Genomic DNA, 23491 nt, shown 5'->3' with positions numbered 1-23491 from the left:
AATTAAAAAAATATCTCAATTATATTATAGTAACACATTATACATGTAAAAGTATATATGCAAAATAAAGTACGAACAACTCACTTTGTTAATCAATTCAAAATCAAATACATTTCGATCAAAGTAGAGTAGTCAAAGTTTTACTTTTTAATATTTAGTTTATACTTATACTACGATGCATATTTATTATTATTTAAATAATATAATAATAATAACAATAATAATATATCTATATATGTTATTTACGTAACTATATACTTCAATATAATATTCAATATTTCGATATATTATTTCTAATATCAAATATTACAAAAAATATCAAAAAATTAAAATATATATCATATACCACGTTAAAAATAATAACATCAAAAATTATGATATTAAATATTAACGTATACATATCTTTCGAGATAATCATTTTGAACAATAATGTTATTACTTGCGAGAATGATGCTGTAACATCATACTTGAAAAATAAAATACACATATAAGGTGATAAAAACATGTTTTTATGTAAAAAAATTTGTTTAATTTTTCGTTACGATTTTGACAAAAAATTTCGTAGTCTTTCATTATTGTTTTATTAAGGTAATTTTATTTTATTTACTTTTGAAATTATGTTTTGGCTTGATGTTTTATTTTAGTTTTTGAAACTTATTCGGCAGGTGAACGACAACAAATCATTCTGAAAATCAACGCTCTTGAGATTAAAGAGTCGATAAACTTGTGTGCTTAGACCATCTTCTCAAATAAATTTTTTACGTATAAAAATCGATCTTTTGGATATTAATGATTGAAATAATAGAAGACGATTATTTTATAAAAAAAAAAAGGTAAGAAAATTTTATGACCGTGCGAAGTATTGCTATATTTACTAGTTTACTAATTACTTCAAATCAATTTATACTTTATCATGTATATTCATCAAATTCATTATTTTTTATCAAATATATTTACCAATCAAATTGACCAACAAATAATTGTAACAATGTTTTGGTTTATCTTTTTAGCCATATGAATGAGAAATGCAAGTTTAATGTAATAAGATTGTCGTACTATGTGGGAGGATTATATTTAAAACTAGTACACCACAACTTATGTTTAATTTTTTTCAATTGAATTAAAGTTTCATCATTAAATATTATTTTTTAAATTTTTTTTTTTTGTGGTAGTATAATACGCGTTTTTATTAACTTGTACATAAATTTGTATAAGAATTAAAACAATTTTAATTAATAATGTTTGTATGTTTATGGAAAAAAAATATAACATTTAACTTTATCTCATACTTTTAAATTATGACTTTATATCACATGATTAAACGATGCAACTATACCTAAATTATTTATTTTAAAAGATATGTTATATCTCCTATACAATTTGCTAGCTATTTATAAAAAACGAATTTTAGCGAATATGCACCTAAAAATACAAGGAGTGGGATTTCTTCCCTGTCATAAAAAATAATTATTTATTTTAAAAGAAAAAAAGGATAAATATAGACATTAATGTTCTTGTTATCCATAAATTAAAACACATATATTTTTTGCTATAATGAAAAGAGAGGGCACCAATCTCCCTAAAGTATAATGGTAATATCTCAAAAGTACGAAAGTACAATGATAGCGGTATTAATGCCTAAAAAATATCCCGATGTACGATAGTTCGGCAGTATATACACTTTTTCCCTTTTAAAAGATATTCTTTTGGTAATTTTGACAGTTCGTAAAACCCCCAAAACCCCTCGAACGAACGTAGCTGAAAAATCAAAGAAGAGCAGAGCAGAGGAAGATGGATCTTAATGGGTTAGCGATGGATGTTGATGGCGAAAATTTGGGTACTTGTTTAGCTAGCTTTGTTGATGATGGTACAGTTGAAAGTCACAGATACTTTCTTGCTCGCAGAACCATACTCGAAATGCTTAAAGATCGTGGTTTTGCAATACCCAATTCAGAAATCGACACTACACTTCAAGAATTCAGAGAAAAATATGGTCAAACACCTGATGTTGAGCGCCTTAGAGTTTCCGCAATGCACAGGAATGACCTAACCAATAAGGTTAGTTACCCCTTTTTGAAATCAAAGTTTTTTTCTGTCTGAAGTTGAAATCTTTTTGGGGAATGATTAAGCGTGTTATGTTTGGTTGATTACTTCAAAGCAAGCTCCTCCTATCTGCCTAAGTCTCGGTGGGAGGGAGCAGGTGCCCGGTGTATTACTCGAGTTTTATGAAAGCTGGCCTGGGTACCCACAAAGTAATACTATCTTGAAAGCAAGATGCATTTGGTTTTGTTGGGGAAATGTCCTTTTTCTGTTCTTGGTTATATGGATGATAATAGATGATATTGGGAGAAGCTGCTTTAACTTGTACTTTCTCTTTAAGTTTTGTGACATTGTTCCTACATATGGGGATTGAATCTTTTCTTAACATTCTTTTTAAGAATTGATTTTATTAACATTCTATTAAGAGATTTTTGATTCACGTTACTTTATCTATAGTTTCTGAATATGTCAATTTGTTTTCAAACAAAATTGAGGAATCGATGTTTGAATCCACACCTCGAGTATTAGATACTCTCATTCACATACCTGATGTGAGGGATCCCGTCATTCTCTTTTCAGTTGGAGGGAGTATTTAATTGGATGTCTTACCCTTTAGTGAGGAAGTGAAATTGAAATTAGAGCTGGATTTGAAACAATTCAAGAGTTTTTTTAAAAAAAATGTTCATCGTATGATGTGGTTTGAGCTGTTTCATGAAATGACTGATCTACTGGTGTATATCTAGAGATTACGCCTATTCTAAAAGGCCAAATATATAGACGGCCCCTTAAAGTATTGTGAAAAAGGTATATGCATGAGCCGGATTTGGAAATTTTCAGAAGGCATATGCAGGATTGGGAAATAGATGATCTTCTTAACTTGCTGTCCTGACTGGGGAGCTACACATTCCATGAGCAGGAGGTAGACACTATCAGATGGGGGAAAAAACAGATGGCCAATAATCAGTCAAGATAGGATACTTATATTTCTGTGCTCAGAATCAAATGGTAGATAATTGTCGCTTATATGGAGAACTAAACTTCCACCCAAGGTCATTTATTTCACCTGGACAGTTCTGAAGGAGACGTGCCTTACTCAGAATAATTTGATGAAAAAGGAAAATTCAGCTATCCAACAGATGGTATCTGTGTAAAAAGAGAAGCTGAAATTCCTGCCCATCAGTTTCTACATTGTGAAGTTGCCTTTGATTTTTGGAGCATGTTTATGTGCATTTCTAGCCTCAGATGGGTCACTCCTAAATCAGTAAGGGAAGCATACAGGTCTTTTTGTTTGTGGAAAGTTGATAAATACATCACGAATATCTAGAGAATGATTCTAATAGAAACCAAGATGAAAATAAAACTTTACTGATTAAATTAAATGAAGTGCAAGAATTAACCAATAACTAAGTGTGTATGGAGTGGACAAATCTCCAAATATAAAGACATATATAATACTCCCTTCGTTTAAAAAAGAATGACCCTATTTCCTTTATAGTTTGTTTAAGAAAGAATGATCCCTTTCTTTATTTGGCAACACTTTTAACTTTAACTTTTCACGTGGCATGTTTAAGACGACAAGATTAAAGGACATTTTGGTACATTTGACATAACATTAATTTAGAACTACAGGATCAAAAAGTTTTCTTTCCTTTCTTAAACTCCGTTCAAAGTCAATCTAGGTCATCTTTTTTGAAACGGAGGGAGTACTTTTCTTCTTCTTACAGAATCTCTGCTAGATACATATATTTATCCTAAACATAAAGATAACTCCTAACACAGAAATAGCTATTTTTGTAGATAACTGTCTAATAACGGCTGCCAATAACTATTATAGATAAGTATTGCTTATATATTTTATCCTCTTTAAAAAGAAACGAAGATAAACAGGTAGTTCGTATCAGTGCATCCCCTCTGAGAAGTCGCCTTGTCCTCAATGCGAAAAGAAGGAGCCTAATCTACAATGAGATAATAGATCTCCCAACTAGCTTCTTCAAGGTGACGGTCGACCCATTGAACTAGCCGATCTCATCCCTTGCAGTTTGTAACATATCTTCCAATTAGGTTGAGTAGTGTTGAGAGAAACTAACCAGTTGATACCAAAAACCAAATCAGCCCCTCCAAGTGCAAAAGAATAATAATCCTGAGTGATGGTAAAACCTGACAATTGAATTTGAAGATTCTGACAAACTTTATTGCAGCGAATGATGTCCCCATTCCCTAATTGCACGCCAAATGTTTGACATATGTCTAATGAGAGCTTATACTTCTCTACAATGGATTCAACCACAAAATTATGTGTGGAACCACTATCCACAAGTATTAAAACCTTTCTACGGTTAATTTCACCTTGAGGCTTCATTGTAGAACCAATTGACTGTCCCAAAATGGCATGGAACGAAATTTCAGTATTGTCAGTTTCTTGAGAGTCGCAAGCAGTTGTTGCATTAACCAAACCAATATCTTCCAACTGGTCTCCACATGTAAGCTCCATGAGAGACAATTTCACTAATTTACCATTATGACCGGGTGCAAATTTCTCATGGCAACGATAACAAAGTCCGTAAGCCATTAGGTTTCTCCTCTTACTTTCCCATGTTTGCATTCGAAGAGGTTGGGAAGTGGATGGATTAGGAGAAGCATTGTTGCGTAGATTTTTGAAGTGGAGTTAATATTGTTCTGGGTGTTTATAGAAGAGTGCAATGAGTTTTGAATAGTGGATCTGCTGGTTGGGGTCCAATTAGACTTTCCATTACTGCGAATTGGCCTAATTTATTTTCAAATTCGAGTGCCAAACTCATGGCTCTATAAATTGTTTTGGGCTTGTGCATCCTAACATCAGATTTAATTTCCTCTTTTAGCCCATTCAAAAACACCCCTAAAAGACAATGATCTGGCCAGTTTGTTATCCTAGGCGAAAATTTTGCAAATTCTTGACAATACTCTTGTATAGAACCTTTGTGTTGAATGCTACAAAGATGCTCGTCAGGATTTTGAAACTCTGCAGGACCATAATTTTCCTTCAATGTTTTAACAAGGTCTTCCCAATAAAGCAAAGTCCGCTCATGATTTATCCAAGAGAAGAGATCAAGAGTATCACCTTCCAGATACATCGCTACGATGTCAACTTTGTGTTCCTCAGGAGTTTGATAGTAGCAGAAATATTTTTCTGCTTTCAAAATTTATCCCCTGGGATCACCTCATCACCTCGTTCAAATCTAGGAAATTCCATCTTAGTGTGTGGCCTCCAGGAAGGATTTTTTGGCCACATTGGGCTATTAATGTCTTCTTCCTCTTCTTGCCTAACATATTTTCCTCCAATACTCGTCTGGTGACTGGTTACCCCTTCTTGGGTGCAACCATTCTGGGCTTTCAATGTAGCCACTTCTGCTGCCAACAGATCAACAATATTTAGTTTTGATGCTATGACAGATAATTGTTGGTGGGAGTGTTTTCTTGAGAAGTAGAAGATCTGTTATTGACCATATTGGATCGATCTACTTTGATACCAAACTGATAGATACCAAGATGAAAATAAAACTTAACTGATTAAATGAAGTGAAAGAATCTTAAACACTGCATTAACCAATAACTAAAACTAAGTCCGTATGGAATGAACAGATCTCCAAATATTTGTCTTTTTTTTTCATATTCAACAAAAATAATACTTTTCTTCTTCTTACAGAATCTCTGCTAGATACATATATTTATACTAAACATAGAGATAACTCCTAACACAGAAATAGATACTGCTGTAGATAACTTCTAATAACTGCTGTCAATAACTACTATAGATAAGTACTGCTTATATATTTTATCCTCTTTAAAAAGAAACCAAGATAAAACAGGTAGTTCATATCAGATTCCTGGTTGCATTTTTTGGAGTATTTGGTTACAAAGGAATATGCGATGTTTTGATGGGGTCTCAACTCCCATAGATTCTTTAAAGGCTAAATGTATTGCTAGTTTATTCTTCTGTTCTTGGTTGTCCTCAGTAAATAGTCCAGATTAACTGCTGCACTTCAGTAGCTCTGGCTTAGTCAGTTTTCCTATAGAAGCCAACTTTTTTTATGTTTTTTGTAAGCTTCAATGACACATCTTGTAACCAATGCATCTTCTTGATGCTTTTCTTAAAAATGAAATCACTTTATCGAAAGAAAAAAGGTTCACGACAATTTTCATTTAGATACTTTAACTATGCCCTTTACCTATTAAGCACTCCAAGTTCAATCAATATGTACCTATTAAAAATATAGCTCTGAAGTGAGAAATAGCGTGAGTTTCACTGGGAGGAAGTGTGTGGGTGTTTTTCTTATGCTAACTTGAAGCCTTTTTTTGAGAAGGCTAACATGGAAGCCTTTAATCGTAAAAGAAAACCCTTCTCCTTCATATCTTCCATTCTCAATTGAATTATCCCCCAGCTTTTTCACCTTCATCTTCCGCCTCCTTCCCGTGCTTGGTCTCCAATCCTGTCTAACCAATAAATCCATAAAGCTCATCATCAGTTACCTCTTCACATGGGCTTTAAATCGAACTTTGCTTTCACAAATGAACACTATGCTTGTATGCTGTGAAGATGGATTGGAGATATCAATTTGTTTACTTTAAAGGTAGAGAAGTGAGGCCACTTATGGGATCACACTAGGTATGTTGTTGCAATGGTAGAGACGTGAGAGAGAGAAGGAAAGAGATCTGAATGGTGCTCTTGTTTTCTCTTGCGGTGATGAAAAGTAAAGCGAATGCTGGTTGACTATAAATTTAATCCAAATCACTAAAACTGCATAAACAACTCTGACGTTCGGTGGTTGTCGTTCTTTTAAGGTTCAACTCTTATTTTGCTGTGTTCTTCTCTGTATTATTTATTTATGTAAAAGGAATCTTAGCTTAGTTAGTGCGGATGTTATCTTTTCTTTTTTGGTTGATGAAAGTAGATGAATGGAACTAGGAAAGAATACAAATGGGGAGGGGTGGGGTTGAACCCTTGAAGAAGACGAACTAGCTTGAGGACAGTTGAGGTGGTGGGGGACAGTTTCTGAAATAAATTTTTATTTTTTAATTAGGGAAGAGGCCACGTGTCGTCCTTCCATTCGTTCATTATCCATGTCACACGCGAGTGAATCTGACACATTTTGTGTCTTTTGCTGATTCTCACTTAAGTAGTTAATTTTGCACACATTAGTTGAAGTGCTAATGTTAAGTCGGTGAAGATCCCGGTTGAAGTGTCCAGATGAAAATTGGTGGCAACTTTAAGGGGCTATCTTTGTGTTTTTCTTCTGAAAATATGTTCACATCTTGGATAGAAAAGGGTGGAATGTGAAGATGAAACTTGCAACTTCTGTAGATAATTTAACATGTCCTGTCAGCGCGTTGAGTCGGCCTAGCTAGTAATGATGATGCCTACTACTTCTCTTTTCGATGCCTTAAGTATAACGCTTTGAAGTTACTTTCACTGTGTCACTTTTTTGACTAATCTTTCACTGTGTCACTTTATATGTTAGAAACAATACTTCAGTGATACTTAGAAGCACTTCCTAAAATAAAACTTGATAGACAGCTTTTTATGACTAGTATTTTCATTTAGAAACTTATGGATGAACTCTAGAGAGCATAATGTTTGAAAGTCTAGGATACTAGTAAGGGTACTGTGTCTGATTAAGCTTGATTGCACTACAAGATGGTTAAGCCAATTCTTGTATTGGGGTATGAACTTTGATGTAGGGAAAACCGAGATGTAGAATTATGCTTTACTTTTTTGCATTAAGCATGGAAAAGAAATTCTAAAATGTATGGTATTGAGATTTTTGCATAGTCTTTTGAGAGGTTGTTTGCACTTTGCACAGCTCATTTCTGAGTTCCATATCCAAATTTGTCCTTTTGGGTTAATGTATCTTCAAATTTATTGTTGATCCGTGCTGGAAGCGCATCACTTTTGTTATGTCTATTCGATCTTATGTGAAGTGAATGCATTCTATGTATCTGCAAGACTTCTTATGGAAATTTGGAGGCTTGTCTGGGTTCAATAAAACATATGGAAACTCAAATCATCAAAATTTAAGAAGCAAAAAAAGTCGTCGTTGCCTTAACTGGGTAGATGCCTCAGCATTTTGGAACATGGTCTCTGATGAAGGACATGCATTTGCTTCATAGATTATTAATGTCTTATGTATTTGTACTGGTTGCAGGTTTTGGTCATCTTCTGCGGGCCAAATGCCGTGAAAGTGAATGTCATCCGCAGCATTTTAACTCAGATAATGAACAAGGAATCTTTGAGTCGACTGATATTGGTCATTCAAAATCAAATGACTAATCCAGCTTTGAAAGCTGTGGAGCTTTTCTCATTTAAAGTTGAAATTTTCCAGGTAAAGTATGTATTTCTTGTTGGTGTTTACGGTGAACAGTTCAAATACGTGAATAAAACAGGGTACTTAATTACTTATTAGGTTATTAATCAAGATGTGTTCTGTATTTGCTTTAAATGTGCTTGCCAAGTAAGGCTAGATCTCAGAATGAATAAAAATTTGTTATCATTGACTTTTACCTAAGAATGTACAAAGAAAATCCTGATAGGTGTGTGTACAAAATGGCTTTCCCCATTTGATGTCTTTTTTAGTTGCTTGGGTGTAAAAGTTTTTCTCCTGAATGAAGGAAATGTTGGATTTTTAAGCCTATTGAAAAATGCATACGACACAAAGCATTTCCGATGTTTTGTGGACTTCCAAATGTTTCTACTGTCACCGTGAAATAAGGAAAAAATTTGTAAATTTACTTGTCTGGCTTAGAAGGAGCTACATTTACTTGGTTATGTGAGCCTGTTATTTATTTTTGCCGAGACAAGTCCCCAGGCTCCATTTTTTATGATGAAGGTTTTGTTGTATTTTGGTCAAATTTTATTTCCTTGCGCTTATTAATAGTAGGAAATGACACAAACTGCTTTACTTCAGAAATAGAAGTGAATTTTATGCAAACAATAACCGTTATGTCTCAGAGATATACTAAGTGTCTGGCTCCTATTGGCAAACTCTTTCAGATCACAGATTTACTTGTCAATATCACAAAACATGTTTTAAAGCCAAGGCATGAGTTGTTAACCGACACTGAGAAGGAGAAGCTGTTGAAGAAGTATAACTTGGAAGAGAAGCAGGTTTGCTTTTGACAGCCTTTGAATTTTCAGAAACATGCCTGTACAACTGTATATCTTTCTAACCACAGCTTTCTACTGACGCTTGATTCCTGGCTTCCTCACTTGAGTTTAGCCAGTAAAAAGATTCTATCGTCTTTTCTTTCTTTTCTGAGAGCTTCACTCAAAAAGGGACTTGCTGTTAAATACCCGAAAGGCTAATATCATTTTCTCATACACTTTACAGTCCATAATCTGGTAAGAGTCTATCTCGTTGATGTGGTCAGAGTCGTTGTTTCCATCTATCACAGTTAATAAAAGTTGGTCCTTTTTGTCCCTCGCGGGATGGTTCAGACACTGAGAGGTTGTTACAGTTTGGCTGGATTCCAGATACTATGGCATTTTGAGCCAATACCTAGAACTCTTTTGCATATAGTGTTGTCTTGAAGGAGGTTAATAACAGGAGCCTTCTAATACTTATCTTGGTAATTTAATGTTGTAGACCAGTGTTGGTGACTTCTCTGGATTACTGTTTAAAAAAATGCTTTATGTTTGTCATTATCCCTTTACTGTGAGGGTGAAATGACTTAAATGCTGTTCTAAAACTTTTAGTTTAGGTACTTATAGATTGCTGCCTTTTTAAATTTGATGAATGGGAAGCATTACTTGCCCTATCTCTCTCACACTACTTATCAGAATCAATATGTAGGACCTTACTTGTAGAGACAGGTTTCCGCGTTCATCTTATGCTTATCAATGGTATTGTTGCTGATCACTCTCTCCAGCAGAAATCCATAGTTCACAAGGCTATATATGCACTTCAATGTACCACTCTTTTCTTCAAACATTATCAATGCAGTTCATTTTGTCTGAGTATTGTTATTGTATTGATGTTTTCCAGCTGCCACGGATGTCTCAGAAGGATGCAATTGCTCGGTACTATGGACTTGAGAAGGGGCAGGTAGTGAAGGTCACGTACAGCAGTGAAATCATCGAGACACATGTTACTTATCGCTGTGTCTGGTGATGCAACTATGTAAATCTATCCTATGTACAATTAAATGAGTCTGCAGCAAGCAGCCTAGCTAACTTACCATATCTTGTTCTGTTACCAACATGCTATTTGAACTTTTTCCTCAACCCCTGGGGTTCCTCCCTTCTCAACCTTAGTTCAAATGAAGAGCTTGTAGGTATTTAGTACACTATTCTTGTCACTCCATTTAAATTCTTGTTCGGCAAGAGGAATTAATCGAAATTAAATTTTTTTTTCAGTATCGAAATTAAATGTTCCAAATTTAATATATGCGTACAAGTACTAACATTTGGATTTGTATACATAAAAAAAAAAATCCATCAATGGTGTTCATCTGTCAAGTGGAAGAACCAGATTTTTTTCATTAAGAGGATTCAAAGATATAAAGAAGTAAATATATGAAAATTAGTTGAGGTAATTCAATATCTGGCCATATAACTCAAAGTAACTTGGCCTAACCTTTGAATACATTAGTGCCTGCTTAAAATACTATTCTACCATTTATTTTTAGTCTCTCTCTTTTTCAACTCTCTGAATGATAAAGATTTGAAATTATTGTGTTCCCTTTTATAGAATATGCTGATCATGGGGAAGGATAAAAGCAATTCCCATGTGTGTATTGCTCTGTGCAATTATTGTCTTCCCCTTGTATGCATCATTCAACAATTCCCTTGTATGCATCATTCTTATTTTAAATAATTTTTCATATAAGTACTCCAAATATGTCAAATGTCTTCTAATAATTCCTTCATTTTTCATAATTTTTTTTTTTACTTTTCTACAATAGTACTCAATATTTATTAAAAGATAATAACTTATAACCTATTATTATAAAAAGTGAAACCCCTTAAATTTGGGGGTCTAAGACGCATGTCTTTTATTTTAACACTTTCAAGTCACCCCTGTTAGTGATCACACCTTTGTAGTTGTTTTATGATTCCTTGCATACATGTTTCACACTGTCATGTCTATCTCCACTGCTATTTTTTTAACTACTACTTTAATTTGCTTTAGTCGAAAGTTTTTTGAAAATAATAAATATAGTTACACTCTATCCTCTCCATCTCTCCATACTCCATTTTGTGGAACTGCATATGTTGTTGTTGTTGAATGATGCATACAAGGGGAAGAGTAGTTATTTTGTAAATGCATTATGCAAATAGATGTATTAATTAGTACTTAGATACTTTATTATTATTAAAAGATACATAACAATAACAACTAAGAGAAATAACATACAAAATAAATAGATGATCAAGTGCACATAACTAATTGTATTTGCTTTACACTTTCAATCCAAATTTCCAACTTTTCCAATCCTCAAGTAAATAGGATAAATCACTTTTTTCTCACTCTTCCCATCTTCATTCCAAGCACTTGTAAATTTTTCAACAACATCTTCACTTAACAACTCAACACCCTTTTCTTTTGCAGTTTGATAAGCTGACCATGACTTCAAGTATGTAAAACAAGAATCCAAGTCCATAACTTTCTCAATCTTGAACTCAAATGGTCCATTATGATCACATCCATCTATAGCCTCAAATGGAAAATCAATAGTTTCATACTTTTCATCGACCAATTTTCTTGGTGATTCCCAATAAGGTCCAGCATCACTTGTGTAAAATTTATCAAATATTGCATCTACTGAGTTGTTTATTTTAGGTGTAGTGTAACACCATGATGCTATAACACCATTTGGTTTCTTGAGTAACCATTTAACATGTTCATAAAAAGTTGGTAGATCAAACCAATGCATTGCTTGTGCAATTGTTACTAAATCTACACTTGATTCTGATCCTATTTTTGTTTCGATTTCGGATTTTGACAACTTAGGAGAGGTACATATGTATTGAACATTTGGAACCTTTGCTGCAAATTCAAGCTGCTTTGGACTTGTGTCTGTAGCTATCACATTCTTGTAAAGCTTAGCTAACTGAGGAACACAACATTTTTGGAGGAAGTTAGGATAAAAGAAACAAGTTTATGAACACTAAGGACTGTTTCAATTTATGCGGTGGAGTTTGACATATGATGAAATTTACGTTATGCCGGCCAAAAATGAATAGATGTTTTAAATATAGAAGACATAATACATAAATATGTCCTTTAACTTGGCTTCAAATTATGTTTATGTTCTTCAACTTTGGGTGTGCATAAATAGACACTTAAATTTGTATAAAGTTGAACAAGTAGACACACATGTCCCGCATGACATCTTACCTGTTATTTTTTGTCCTATATGATCTCCTACATGTGTTGTCCTACGTAAGACTCATGTGTCTACTTGTTCAAGTTTATATAAATTTAAGTATCTGCTTATGCATACCTAAAATTAAAGAGCATAAATATAAAATAAGACAAACTAAAGATAAAAAAAAACATAAATGTGGAATGAGATAAATTAAGGAGCACATTTATATATTATACTAATATAGAAGGATGACATTCTATTTAGAAAAAATTAATATGAAAATCATGTTATATAAAGTGAAACGGAATACTAGATTTCTTGTTTTTCCAGATGGACTATCTAAATAAACAGAGGACTACTGTTTCCTATGCAATTATAATAAGATTCACTTCGTTTAAAAAGAAATAATTTAATTTTTTTGATTTGTTTCACAAAGATCAATTCATTTTTAGCAATATTTTAATTTTAATTTTTTATTTAAGGTGTTTAAGACCTGAAAATGAACATTATATATTTACCATAACTTTAGACCAACCATTCAACCAAATTAAACAAAGTCATTCATTTATAAAAGGAAAAAAAATATGATTCTACAGCATGAAAAATCAGTCAATGAACACTCAAATTATATAATTCAGGACAGAGTCAGAATATTCACTAATGAGATTAAACATGCAAGTATAATTGATAGTATCAATCTATACGGTATAATTTTTCCGATCTTAACCCACTTTGAATAAGGATAGGTTAGATATTACTTTCCGTAGTTAAAAAAAAATATTCTTAACGAAATTTTTGATTGACCGTGGAGAAATAGAGACTTACAGATTGAGCAGCCTGGCCACTACCAGTACCAACATCCCAAACAAGATCATGAGAAGGTGTTTTAGAAGCAATGAAATTGAATAATTCTTGAGGGTAACTTGGCCTACCCTTTGAATATTGTTGTGCTTGCTTAATGAACAAATTTGCCATTTTTTTTTTTTGTAAGTTAATAATGAACTACATGTATTTTAAATCATTCATCCCCTTTTAATATATGCTTAGCTCAAGAAGAAGAAGAAAAATAGCATTTTACTTGGTGTTGCGTGTTGCTTTTTGCCTTTCATCGGTAGGTTTGACCAAAATACCGATACTCTTGTACTGAATTTGACTAATTCAGATTATATAAAACTTATTAAAGGTTAAATTATTTTATATTAATAATAATTTTTTTTTATTTAAAAAAAGAATGATTCTTTTCTTTTTTTGGCAACACTTTAATTTTTACTTTCAAAGTGACATGTTTAAGACCACAAGATTAAAGAACATTTTAATACATTTGATATAACTTTAATTTAGAAATGCAAGATTAAAAAGTATTTTTTCTTTTCTTAAACTCCGTTTCAAGTTAAACTAGGTTAATCTTTTTGAAACCAAGGGAATAGTTCTTTTAAAAAAATTTATAAGCCTATTAAATTAAAGGGAAAAATGCTTGTACCAAAAGGATTGAGTTTTATTCAAAGGGCGTGCGTTAGTTGGATTGAAACGACAAAATCAATCGAATATTAATTTAGATAGGGTTTTTTCTTTTTCTTTTTTGTTTTTTTTTGATTTTTATAATTTATGTTGTTCGTTTTTGTTATGGATGATATATAAATTAAATATTTAGGTTTAGAACTAAGTTGAAGTTAATTATTTTTGTCATTTTTAGGTTATTGTCTTTCATTATGATTTAATTTATATTTTATACTTCAACATCTATAATTAATATATTTTTAAATTTTGTGTTTTAAATTTTACTTGTGATTTATATTAGAAAATATATTTAATACTTATCCTTTTATATATATTATTTTATTTTTATTTTTTAAATTACTAATTTAATTTTAATTATGTTTTTTTGTATTGATATAACCAAATTGAATAAAAAAAATCAAATTTATTTTGATTCAAGTCAAATTATACTTATTTATATATTAAGATCTTCCTCTAGAAAATAAAGAAAAAACAAAATAAATAAAAACAAACAAATAATTCAATGCCTTGGGGTCTTGCGGACACAAAAGGGGTAAAAAAGGAATCTATCTACGTCATCCATCGTCCATTGATATTTGTTAATTTTAAAATTAATTTAGATAATATTAATCTAATTTTTTAAGTAAAAATTTTAAATAATTAAAAACTATATGAAAAGCACTACAAGTTATAATTTTTTTTGCATATTAATATGATGAAAAAATGTCATTAAAATGTTAATTAAAATTTTTATAATTTAATTTTTTAAAAAATACAATAACAATTAAAAGTGAACGAATATACAAATACGTGGAATAATTGATTTCTTTATTAGGAAGCTTTCAAAAAACCATAAGTTTTATGCATTCTATAGTTATAGTTTGCTTAATTATGAATAATATCAAAAAGAGATGAGCGAGATCTGGGAGGAAGAAAAATAAAATATTTTTCATGAATTTTATAGAAAAGAAAAAATACAAATTAATTTATATCAAATTAATAAATACATATTAAGAAGGAAAAGACGAGCGGGGCCAGATCAGATCGAGAGAGAAAGGAGAGAGAATTGTATTTTATAATTTATTTTGTATTTTTTAAATTTATTTTTGCATATTATATATATATATTATCTTTTTTACGTATTTTATTTTCAAATTGTATTTCAAATACAACTAGATTCATTATGGATACAAATATAATTGAAATGAAAATACAAGTTCTCAATGGATACAAATATAATTCATTACAGCATGTTCCATAATTTTTCTTCTTTTATTTGCTTTGGACTTACATCTAACTGTTTTACTGTCACATTTTTGCTACGATGTTGCTTTGAGAAAAATTCTTATTGGGAACAGACTCTCTAGATTGAATATGTAAATATGGTGGTTTAGTTAAAATGGGATTCAAAATCAATTAACTAAAGTTTATATATACAAATTATAATATATTGATAAAGTAGACGATATATAAAATTATATTATGAAAAGCATAATATTATTAAATGATATGATCAAAATCGAATTAAATTGTAAACTGAGTCAAATGGAAAAAAAATTTGAGTAGTGATTTGGTTTGACTTGGTTTGGTATTGAAAAAAATTCGACTATATTTGGATTGGTTTGGTTTTAATTAATAATAATTAATCCGAGACCAAACCAAACCGACCTGATATATAATTAAAAAAAAATATTTTATATATAAAAATATTTACTTTAATATGATTTATAAATATTTCTTATACTTTTTCATAGTTTTTATCTATTAATATATTATTTTAAGTTTGAAACTTAAAATTTTGAATGAGTCAATGAAGATTATACTCCACATATGTCGGTAACTAAAATAAAGCTTAAATTAAAATTAAATTAATACTAATATAAATAAAAAATCATTTCAACAGTAAGAATGACAATAATATTAAATATTTGTTTTTTAGTTTTACATAGATAGATTTAGACAATTAAAATACATGATCTAATTTTACTTTCTTTTAATATTTAGTCATGTAACTAATACTTATTAAACTTAGTATCTGTAAAATATGATAAATTTCATTATGACTTGTTAATTTGCACTATTTATTTTTACTCGATTTCATTATTATCTTTTGGTTGAATATTTTATTGTCATTAATCATATCATATTTTGTGTTATTTTCTTAAGAAACACCTTAGATAGTTATATTTTGATAGAATTAAAGAAATATTTGAAATACAAGTAAATTATATGTTTGTACGAATACTTTACGAAAAATCCTAAAAGTTTGAAAAAATCCGATGTTGAAAAGAACTCAAGCTTTATTGATTTGATTTGATTTATAAAATAAAAATATGACACAAATAATTTGATTTGATATTTGAAAAATTCAAGTCAACCCAATCATATACATCCCTAATTATTATGACCCGTTGACCTACATAATTAAAATAAATAAATAATTAAAAGCATAGCCATAAACAAAATTGTGTAAACGATTATTTAAAGAAAAGGGTCTTCGTTCCAAATTTTTGCTCTAAAAAAATATAAATTAAGGAAAAGTTCAAACAGTAATACTTTGACTTTCCTTTTTTTTTTTTAAAAAAAAAAACTTAAAATATGGTTGCAAAACCGTAACAAACCTAGTTATCAATTTTATAATAATAAAATTGCGTAAAACAAATATTTCAAATTAATTAGTCATAATGAAATTGATCATAATCTAAAGTACTAAATCATGCTAAAATAAGTTTAGTAAGTATTAGTTACATGACTAAATATTAAAAGAAAGTAAAGTTAGATCATGTATTTTAATTGTCTAAATCTATGTAAAACTAAAAACAAATATTCAATATTACTAACATTCTTAGTGTTGAATTGATTTTCTTTTTGCATTAGCATTAATTTGATTTTCATTAAAACTTTATTATAATTACCAACACGTATAGACTACAATCTTATTAGATCATTGAGAATTTCTAACTTCCAAACATGAAATAATTATATTAAAAAGATAAAAACTATGAAAAAGTATAAGAGACATTTAAAATTATATCAAAGAAAGTATGTTGCGTATAAAAAAAAAATTTAAAATTATATATAATGTCGGGTTGGTTTGGTCTTGAGTTGGTATTTTTTAGTTGAAACACAACCAATCCAAATATAATTGAGTTTTTTTTCCCAATTTAACTCGATTTGCAGTTTGATTCGATTTTCGGTTTTGTTTAGTACATCCCTAACTATAACATACAAATATAATTTGTGTAAATTAGGTATATAACATTTTATATAGTAATATTTTCAAGTTATAGCATTAGAATTTGAATTTCAGTGTATAGCATTTAATATCTCAATCTATAACATTTTATTAATAAATATAATGTTAATTATAATTTATTAAAAAAAAGTTGATATTAACAATTAATAAAAAAAAGGGATAAACTAATAATGGATAATTAATATACCTAATTAACACACCGACAAACTAATAATGGAAAATGAAATACTTTATTAATTACATTAAATGTAGTTAGCACATTTTAAAACTGTATACTAGCACGTTTTAAGGGATTTTAAGTAAAATTTAATATTAGATTAACACGTTTTTAGGGATATCAAAAGTTTTCAGATTAGCATCACAACCTTAAATATCTCTAGTTAGTTTAAATGATATTATTTTTTTGATTTAATTCTTTAAAAAAATTTATCAGATTTTAATGATTATTTTCAGATTTGCAGATTATTTTCAGATTGGCATTTTGAAACCTATTTGCATCATCATTGCAATTCATCTTTTTTTCCGAAATTTCACAATTATTTTCCGATTTGCATCAACGTAGAAGTCATTTTCCCCCAAAATTTCACGATATTTGCATATTTCAGTTCGTTTTTTTAGTAACCTGATAAATTTTGACGTTTGCAACAATTTGATTTGATATGATGGAGAACATTATGTCAATATTAATTAAATATGGTGAAAAGTGACATTCATCAGGTTGATTTTTAATTATGATTTATTTCTTTTAATTATGAATTGTTAGTTTTAATTAATTTAATGTTTTTTTACGTGTAGAACAGTGTTTGATTTATTTTTTAACTGTATTATCTGAAATACAGTTTGTATATTTTTTTTTTTGAATGAAACAGTTATGTTACGTATAGCATATTTGAAGTCTGAAGTTTGTATTATTAGTGTATGAAAAGTATACGAAACGTGTATCAATTGTTTATGAAAGTCCTTTTTTTTAAAAATAATATTCTAGTTTCTATTGAAATTAGAATATATGTTTTTGTATTAATTTTGTATTGAAATTGTATTGTGTTTGTTTAATTGGAGTAATTTGTAGGACAGTGAATGATATATTAAATGTGTATGAAGTGTGTATGAATTATATAAACTGATTATAAACGGTCATCTTCTTCCCAAAAGTTTTTCAATTTAAATTTGTGGTAAAATTTTGACTTGGGGACTTTGTCAAAGTCTCTGAAATTTTCTGCAATTAATCTATTTGGAACAGATAGATCAGAAACAAAATCAAAAATTGATCCAGATTTTAGACCGATTACAACAATCAACTCTTTTAAGTCAAAATATAACTCTGTATCATTTACATTGATAATGAACATGTCATCCCTGCCATGTTCAGATTTAAGAAAGAAAGTATGACGCAACTCTTGACATTGGATTTTTATGTTATGTAAATCATAAAGAAATCCAAATGGAGTTTCTTGTAAAAATTGCTGAAACTTATCTTGACCGAGGAAGGTCAACAAATCAGCGAACACAATCATGTTGATACAGGAAGATAAATGCGTTTGAACCTTCTTCTCCTATAAAATTTGAAAACTAAATTATTGCTTTTTATATACTATAAAATTCCATAGAAAAATTCATATATACAATGCTATATTAAATTGACATTCAATTAATTCATACACAAATCATACAAATTATATACGAAATTCATACAATATTAATACATATTTGATGACATTAATTCAATTCATACGAAAATTATAAAAACTATATGCCTCAGTTCATACACAATTCATACAATATTAATACATATTCAATTTTTAAAAAAAAATTAATTTGTAACTTTTAAACTACAAACTAATATCATTTAGTATGAATACGTCAATTCATACATCAAAATCAAAAAATAAAATATATAGTTGCAATACTTGTTATAAAAGTCAAAATTATAGGATACACAACATTAATACATCATTCATACACATATATTTTACTGGATAAGAATATCATTTCATACATATATGATACAAAGGTAATTACATAATGCAGACATCCTGTATCGATAATGACCAACTATTTCATACACAAAATCATACAAAATTAATACATTTATTATGTATCAAATCATATACTGATATATTCAAATTATATCATATACAAAACATACAACACTAAATCATTCAATATTCATATATAATTATAATGTATAATACTAAAAACTCAACTCATACATAAATCATACAAATTTCATGTAGTATACTATTAACAAATAAAATCAAAAATTAAATATACTAACACAACATATTGTAATCCAAATTTGAAATAATCTTTTTAGTGACTTTATTAACTTTTTGGGGGTTATTTGTAGCTTGTATCTCTGATGCTTTTTTTTTTTGAAAACTTTCTTGTTGATCGATCAATTTCAATGCCTTTTATTTTTTTTGATTTTATATTTTTTAATCCTCAGCAAAGTCAGATTCGGATTCTGACGATGTTCTAATTTCTTTTCCTTTCCTCTTCTTGCCTCTTTGATTTTGTTTTTCTATTCATTTTTGAATTAACTGAACTACACTTCTCTTTTCCCTTTGATTTCTGCGTTTGAGTTTGTGACAATATATCGAATGAAATAACATGAAAGTCATCAGACTCATCGACCAATCTTTTACTTTTACTTGGGTTTCACTACCTTTCCTAGACATTCTATATGAACTTAATGGGGAACTGATCTGAGAGGGATGTTTGGATTTTGGGATGAACTGATCTGAGAGGGATAATGGGGAAGATGAGTGAGGCGGGATTTGGGTAAGAACAAAAAATCTTTGCGTGTTGGGAAGAGATAATGAGTGAGGCGGGATTTAGGGAAGATCAAAATATCTTCGCGTGTTGGGGAGAGATGGAGTGTATTGGGGGAAGATGTCTGTATATGTATTGGTTGAGATGGGGGTGGATAGTTATTGGGCAACCGTATAATAGGAAATTAAGTAAAATCAAATCCCTATTATTTAGATTTTCTTTTTTAAAAGACAACTATATAATGAGAAATTTAATTAGTAAATTTAATTAATAATAATTTATTATTTATATTAAAAGCTTTAAAAAGTGATAAAGAAAAAAATCATGTTTTAATTTGATTTAAACTAATTTAAGCATTTTAAGGAAACTGAATGATTTAAATACTTTAAGAAAATGCACAAGTACCCCCTCAACCTATGCCTGAAATCACAGAGACACACTTATACTATACTAAGGTCCTATTGCCACCCTAAACTTATTTTATAAGTAATTTTCTACCCCTTTTCGACCTACATGGCACTAACTTGAAAAAAAAAAGTCAACCACCGTTGGGCCCACAATCTAGTGCCACGTAGGCCGAAAAGGGGTAGAAAATTATTAATAAAATAAGTTCAGGGAGATAATAGGACCTAAGAATAGTATAAGTGCGTCTCTGAGATTTCGGGTATAAGTTGAGAGGGTAATTGTGCAATATCCCAAATACTTTTTGAATTCCTTAATATATGTTAATTTGTTAATTATCCATTATTAATTAAAATCAATTCAAATACCATAATTAGTGCTACTTACCAATTTAAATAAACATTTTTTTCCTTTTTATTTTATTTAAAAATAAAAATAAAAAGTTAATTGTAAAAAATAAAAAAAATATTTAAACATATTAATTAGTATTTAAATAATTACTTATAGTTTATTTTTAATTAAATATAATTTTAATTGATATGCTATAACTCGATAATAATCTGCTATAAGTAATTTATTTTTAAAATATATGTTTATAACTCAATATATATAACCTTAAATGTGTATAGTGTGTTATTTTTATATATAATTTTTATGTTTGCTATATGTAAAGTTACTCATTTAGCCCAACAAAAGAAAATTTAGTGAGCCCACCAAGCATTTGAGTAGGCCTGCTTGGAGCACACAGTACTTGGCATAAATCTCTAAAGACTTGAGCTTGCCATGTAAATTCTCATGGTGTTTCATGATGGCTAGCTCGTTCAAAAAAACCCCTTTAAAACACAGATTATTATAATCAGAGGCGAAATCAGGATTTAAACTCCGTGAGGCATCACTCTCTTAACATACGCACCAGCGAAACTTCGAATGATGACTAGGGAATAATATCATGTCCTATTGATCACTAGTGATGTTGTTGAGCTCAAGATTGGTAAAACAATCAAAGTTCAAGCTGAAAGTTGGAATAGCACATATAGTTTTACGCGACAATTTGCTAACAGTTGTTGAAAAGGATCGAAACAACAAATAAAGGTCTAAGAACAAGTACTTATGATGCTGATGATAAATGATCAAATGTGAGAGATAGAGCAAGCAGAGAAAGAAAAAGCTTATAAAGCAAACAATTTGAACAAAAGACTGATGTATTAATATAGGCTATATAAAATTGGACAAGATTCCGAATTACTCGGATTCATTCTTTATCCTGTAACAAATTGTTGATCATATTTACTAATGGAACAGTTCCCTTTGTCATTATCTCAAATCTAGAAGTATTTGAAGCATGAGAGAATAGAGACAGCCCAAAAACTATGAGTTCAGGTAGAAACAATCGAGACGATAAGAAGCCATGCCAATAACGAGGTTCTAAGTCAAAGAATGCATCAAAGAACCTTCTTGTAGCAGGTAAATCAAGCTTCAGAAGAATATCCATACCGAAGCAGAAGAACTCTCTTTGACGTCTCCTCTCTATAGGCCACAAATCTTTCCAAACAGCTGTGGATAATTCATTACCCGAATGACTTCTTTCAGAACCGAGGTATTGAATTATGGCATTGGCAACAACAGGAGCCGCAGCTAGTGTCCTTGCCACCATATAACCGGTGGATGGATGAACCATGCCAGCTGTACCACCGATTCCAACGACTCTCTGAGGTAATACTGGAAGTGGACCACCCATTGGTATTAGACAATGTTCATCTTCTTCAATGCTCTTCACTTTTATCCCCAAATGGTTTAAACGAGCCACCATTCGTTCTTGAATATCATCTATACGCAAGCCAGGACGAGCTACGAGTGATGTTTCTTCAAGAAATATCCTGTTGGATGAAAATGGCATTGCATAAAGAAAAGTTGGTATTCTACTATTTCTCTCCTTGAGATCAGTATTGTTCTTCAAATGAGAATCTCGCCAATCCATGAAAACCATCTTGTTTACATCAAAGGGGTGCTCTTCCACTTCAGCCAAAATGCCATAAGCAACTTGATACCCGGGGTTATAAGGCTTATCATACTGAACAAGAGATCTAGAGAAGCCAGTTGCATCGAGCACCACCGTTGCCTGAATAGTAATACCATCATTGCATATCAACATGGATTTCGATTCCTCATGAATCACCTTTATAACTTTGGCTTGGTGGAATTTAACACCATTCATTATACATTTCTGCATCATTTTCGATTTCAGCTGTTTCCGGTTAACCCTTCCATAAGGTCTATGAAGATCTTTAGCCGTATTATCATCAATGTACACTGCTGCACCAGACCAGGTAGCATCTAGACAATCTAACAAGTCCATAGCCTCAAATTCATCCACCCAAACACCATAGTTATTAGGCCATATCAATTTAGGATTCGGATCAATTGAACAAACAGAGAGTCCTGCTTCAGAAACTTGCTGTGCAACAGCAAGTCCTGCAGGGCCACCACCAACCACAGCAAGATCCACAACAACCCCTTTTGAAGGGTCATACATAGGAAGCTCAAAATCAAGATTCTCCTTTTTGGTCTCAGGTACAAGCTCTAAAAGAGCACTACTACTACCCTTAACACAAACACTTCTACCCAAAGTTTCACAAAACTTCCTAGAACCAAAATTATGATGCTTCTCAGATCTAAAGGTACTAGCTTTAACAGCAAAACCATGATGTGGGTTCAGAAATTCAAGGTTATTTGGGGTTTTCAACAAAGTATCCATCTTTTTCCAACAGGGTAATGATTTGTTTCAAGAAAACTTCAAATGGGGTCCTAAAATCTTGAAATTTCAAGCTGGATTCAAGAAAGTTCCCCAATTTTCAACACAAATGAAGCAGAACATGTAAAAAAAATCAAGCTTTAAACAGTTTAAAGAATTACAGAATGAAAAGTGTATAGATATATACTAAGTATTTCTATATATGAAAATGAAAAAGTATTGATTGCTCACCATGTAAACAGCTAGTGAAGAGAGAAAAGTTTCCATTTTCTTGTTTGTTGCATAGTACTTGTGGTGGACAGTAGACTCTCCTTTTGAGCACTTCAATATGTGGTCATAACTCCACCATTGGAATTCTGACACATGTCTACTCTCATTTTAGCCCAAAAAAAAATTGTGATATTTAAAGATGAAAATGGAAAGGACAATTA

The 23491-nt window shown here is 30.5% G+C and overlaps 3 protein-coding genes across 5 annotated transcripts; 1 reads left to right on the top strand and 2 right to left on the bottom strand.

The window, feature by feature from the left end:
- The first annotated feature begins 1525 nt into the window (after positions 1 to 1525).
- LOC101255881 (DNA-directed RNA polymerase V subunit 5A) lies at positions 1526 to 10434 on the top strand. Of its 2 annotated transcripts, XM_004237285.4 has the most exons (4): positions 1526 to 2058; positions 8220 to 8396; positions 9065 to 9178; positions 10056 to 10434. In XM_004237285.4, exons 1-4 carry the CDS (start codon positions 1792 to 1794, stop codon positions 10179 to 10181), a joined length of 684 nt encoding a protein of 227 aa, XP_004237333.1. In that variant the 5' UTR covers positions 1526 to 1791; the 3' UTR covers positions 10182 to 10434. The 2 variants fall into 2 exon arrangements, with proteins under 2 accessions (XP_004237333.1, XP_010319654.1); XM_010321352.3 differs by lacking the exon at positions 9065 to 9178 and having other exon boundaries at positions 1582 to 2058.
- A 919-nt stretch (positions 10435 to 11353) lies between these two features.
- On the bottom strand, positions 11354 to 13546 carry LOC101256176 (uncharacterized). Its single transcript, XM_004237286.5, has 2 exons — positions 13207 to 13546; positions 11354 to 12123 (listed from the first exon to the last, which is right to left on the bottom strand). The coding sequence occupies exons 1-2, from the start codon at positions 13354 to 13356 to the stop codon at positions 11479 to 11481; spliced, it is 795 nt and encodes a 264-aa protein (XP_004237334.1). The 5' UTR covers positions 13357 to 13546; the 3' UTR covers positions 11354 to 11478.
- Positions 13547 to 21506: 7960 nt separating this feature from the next.
- LCY1 (lycopene beta-cyclase) lies at positions 21507 to 23344 on the bottom strand. 2 transcript variants are annotated; one of them, NM_001316759.1, is made up of 2 exons: positions 23292 to 23344; positions 21507 to 23134 (listed from the first exon to the last, which is right to left on the bottom strand). In NM_001316759.1, exon 2 carries the CDS (start codon positions 23061 to 23063, stop codon positions 21561 to 21563), a length of 1503 nt encoding a protein of 500 aa, NP_001303688.1. In that variant the 5' UTR covers positions 23064 to 23134; positions 23292 to 23344; the 3' UTR covers positions 21507 to 21560. The 2 variants fall into 2 exon arrangements, with proteins under 2 accessions (NP_001303688.1, NP_001234226.1); NM_001247297.2 differs by having other exon boundaries at positions 21507 to 23344.
- Between the last annotated feature and the right edge of the window lie 147 nt (positions 23345 to 23491).

Source organism: Solanum lycopersicum, chromosome 4 (genome assembly GCF_036512215.1).
Source record: "Solanum lycopersicum chromosome 4, SLM_r2.1".
NCBI lineage: Eukaryota > Viridiplantae > Streptophyta > Magnoliopsida > Solanales > Solanaceae > Solanum > Solanum lycopersicum.
Note: the sequence above shows the minus strand (reverse complement) of the source record. Positions and strands in the feature narration are given on the sequence as shown.

Coding starts and splice junctions, on each gene's coding strand:
- LOC101255881 (XM_004237285.4), top strand. CDS start 1,792: ATGGATCTTAATGGGTTAGCGATGGATGTTGATGGCGAAAATTTGGGT. Junction 8,397..9,064: donor TTAAAGTTGAAATTTTCCAG/GTAAAGTATGTA, acceptor AAACTCTTTCAG/ATCACAGATTTACTTGTCAA. Junction 9,179..10,055: donor ATAACTTGGAAGAGAAGCAG/GTTTGCTTTTGA, acceptor GATGTTTTCCAG/CTGCCACGGATGTCTCAGAA.
- LOC101256176 (XM_004237286.5), bottom strand. CDS start 13,356: ATGGCAAATTTGTTCATTAAGCAAGCACAACAATATTCAAAGGGTAGG. Junction 12,124..13,206: donor GTGGCCAGGCTGCTCAATCT/GTAAGTCTCTAT, acceptor TGTGTTCCTCAG/TTAGCTAAGCTTTACAAGAA.
- LCY1 (NM_001247297.2), bottom strand. CDS start 23,063: ATGGATACTTTGTTGAAAACCCCAAATAACCTTGAATTTCTGAACCCA.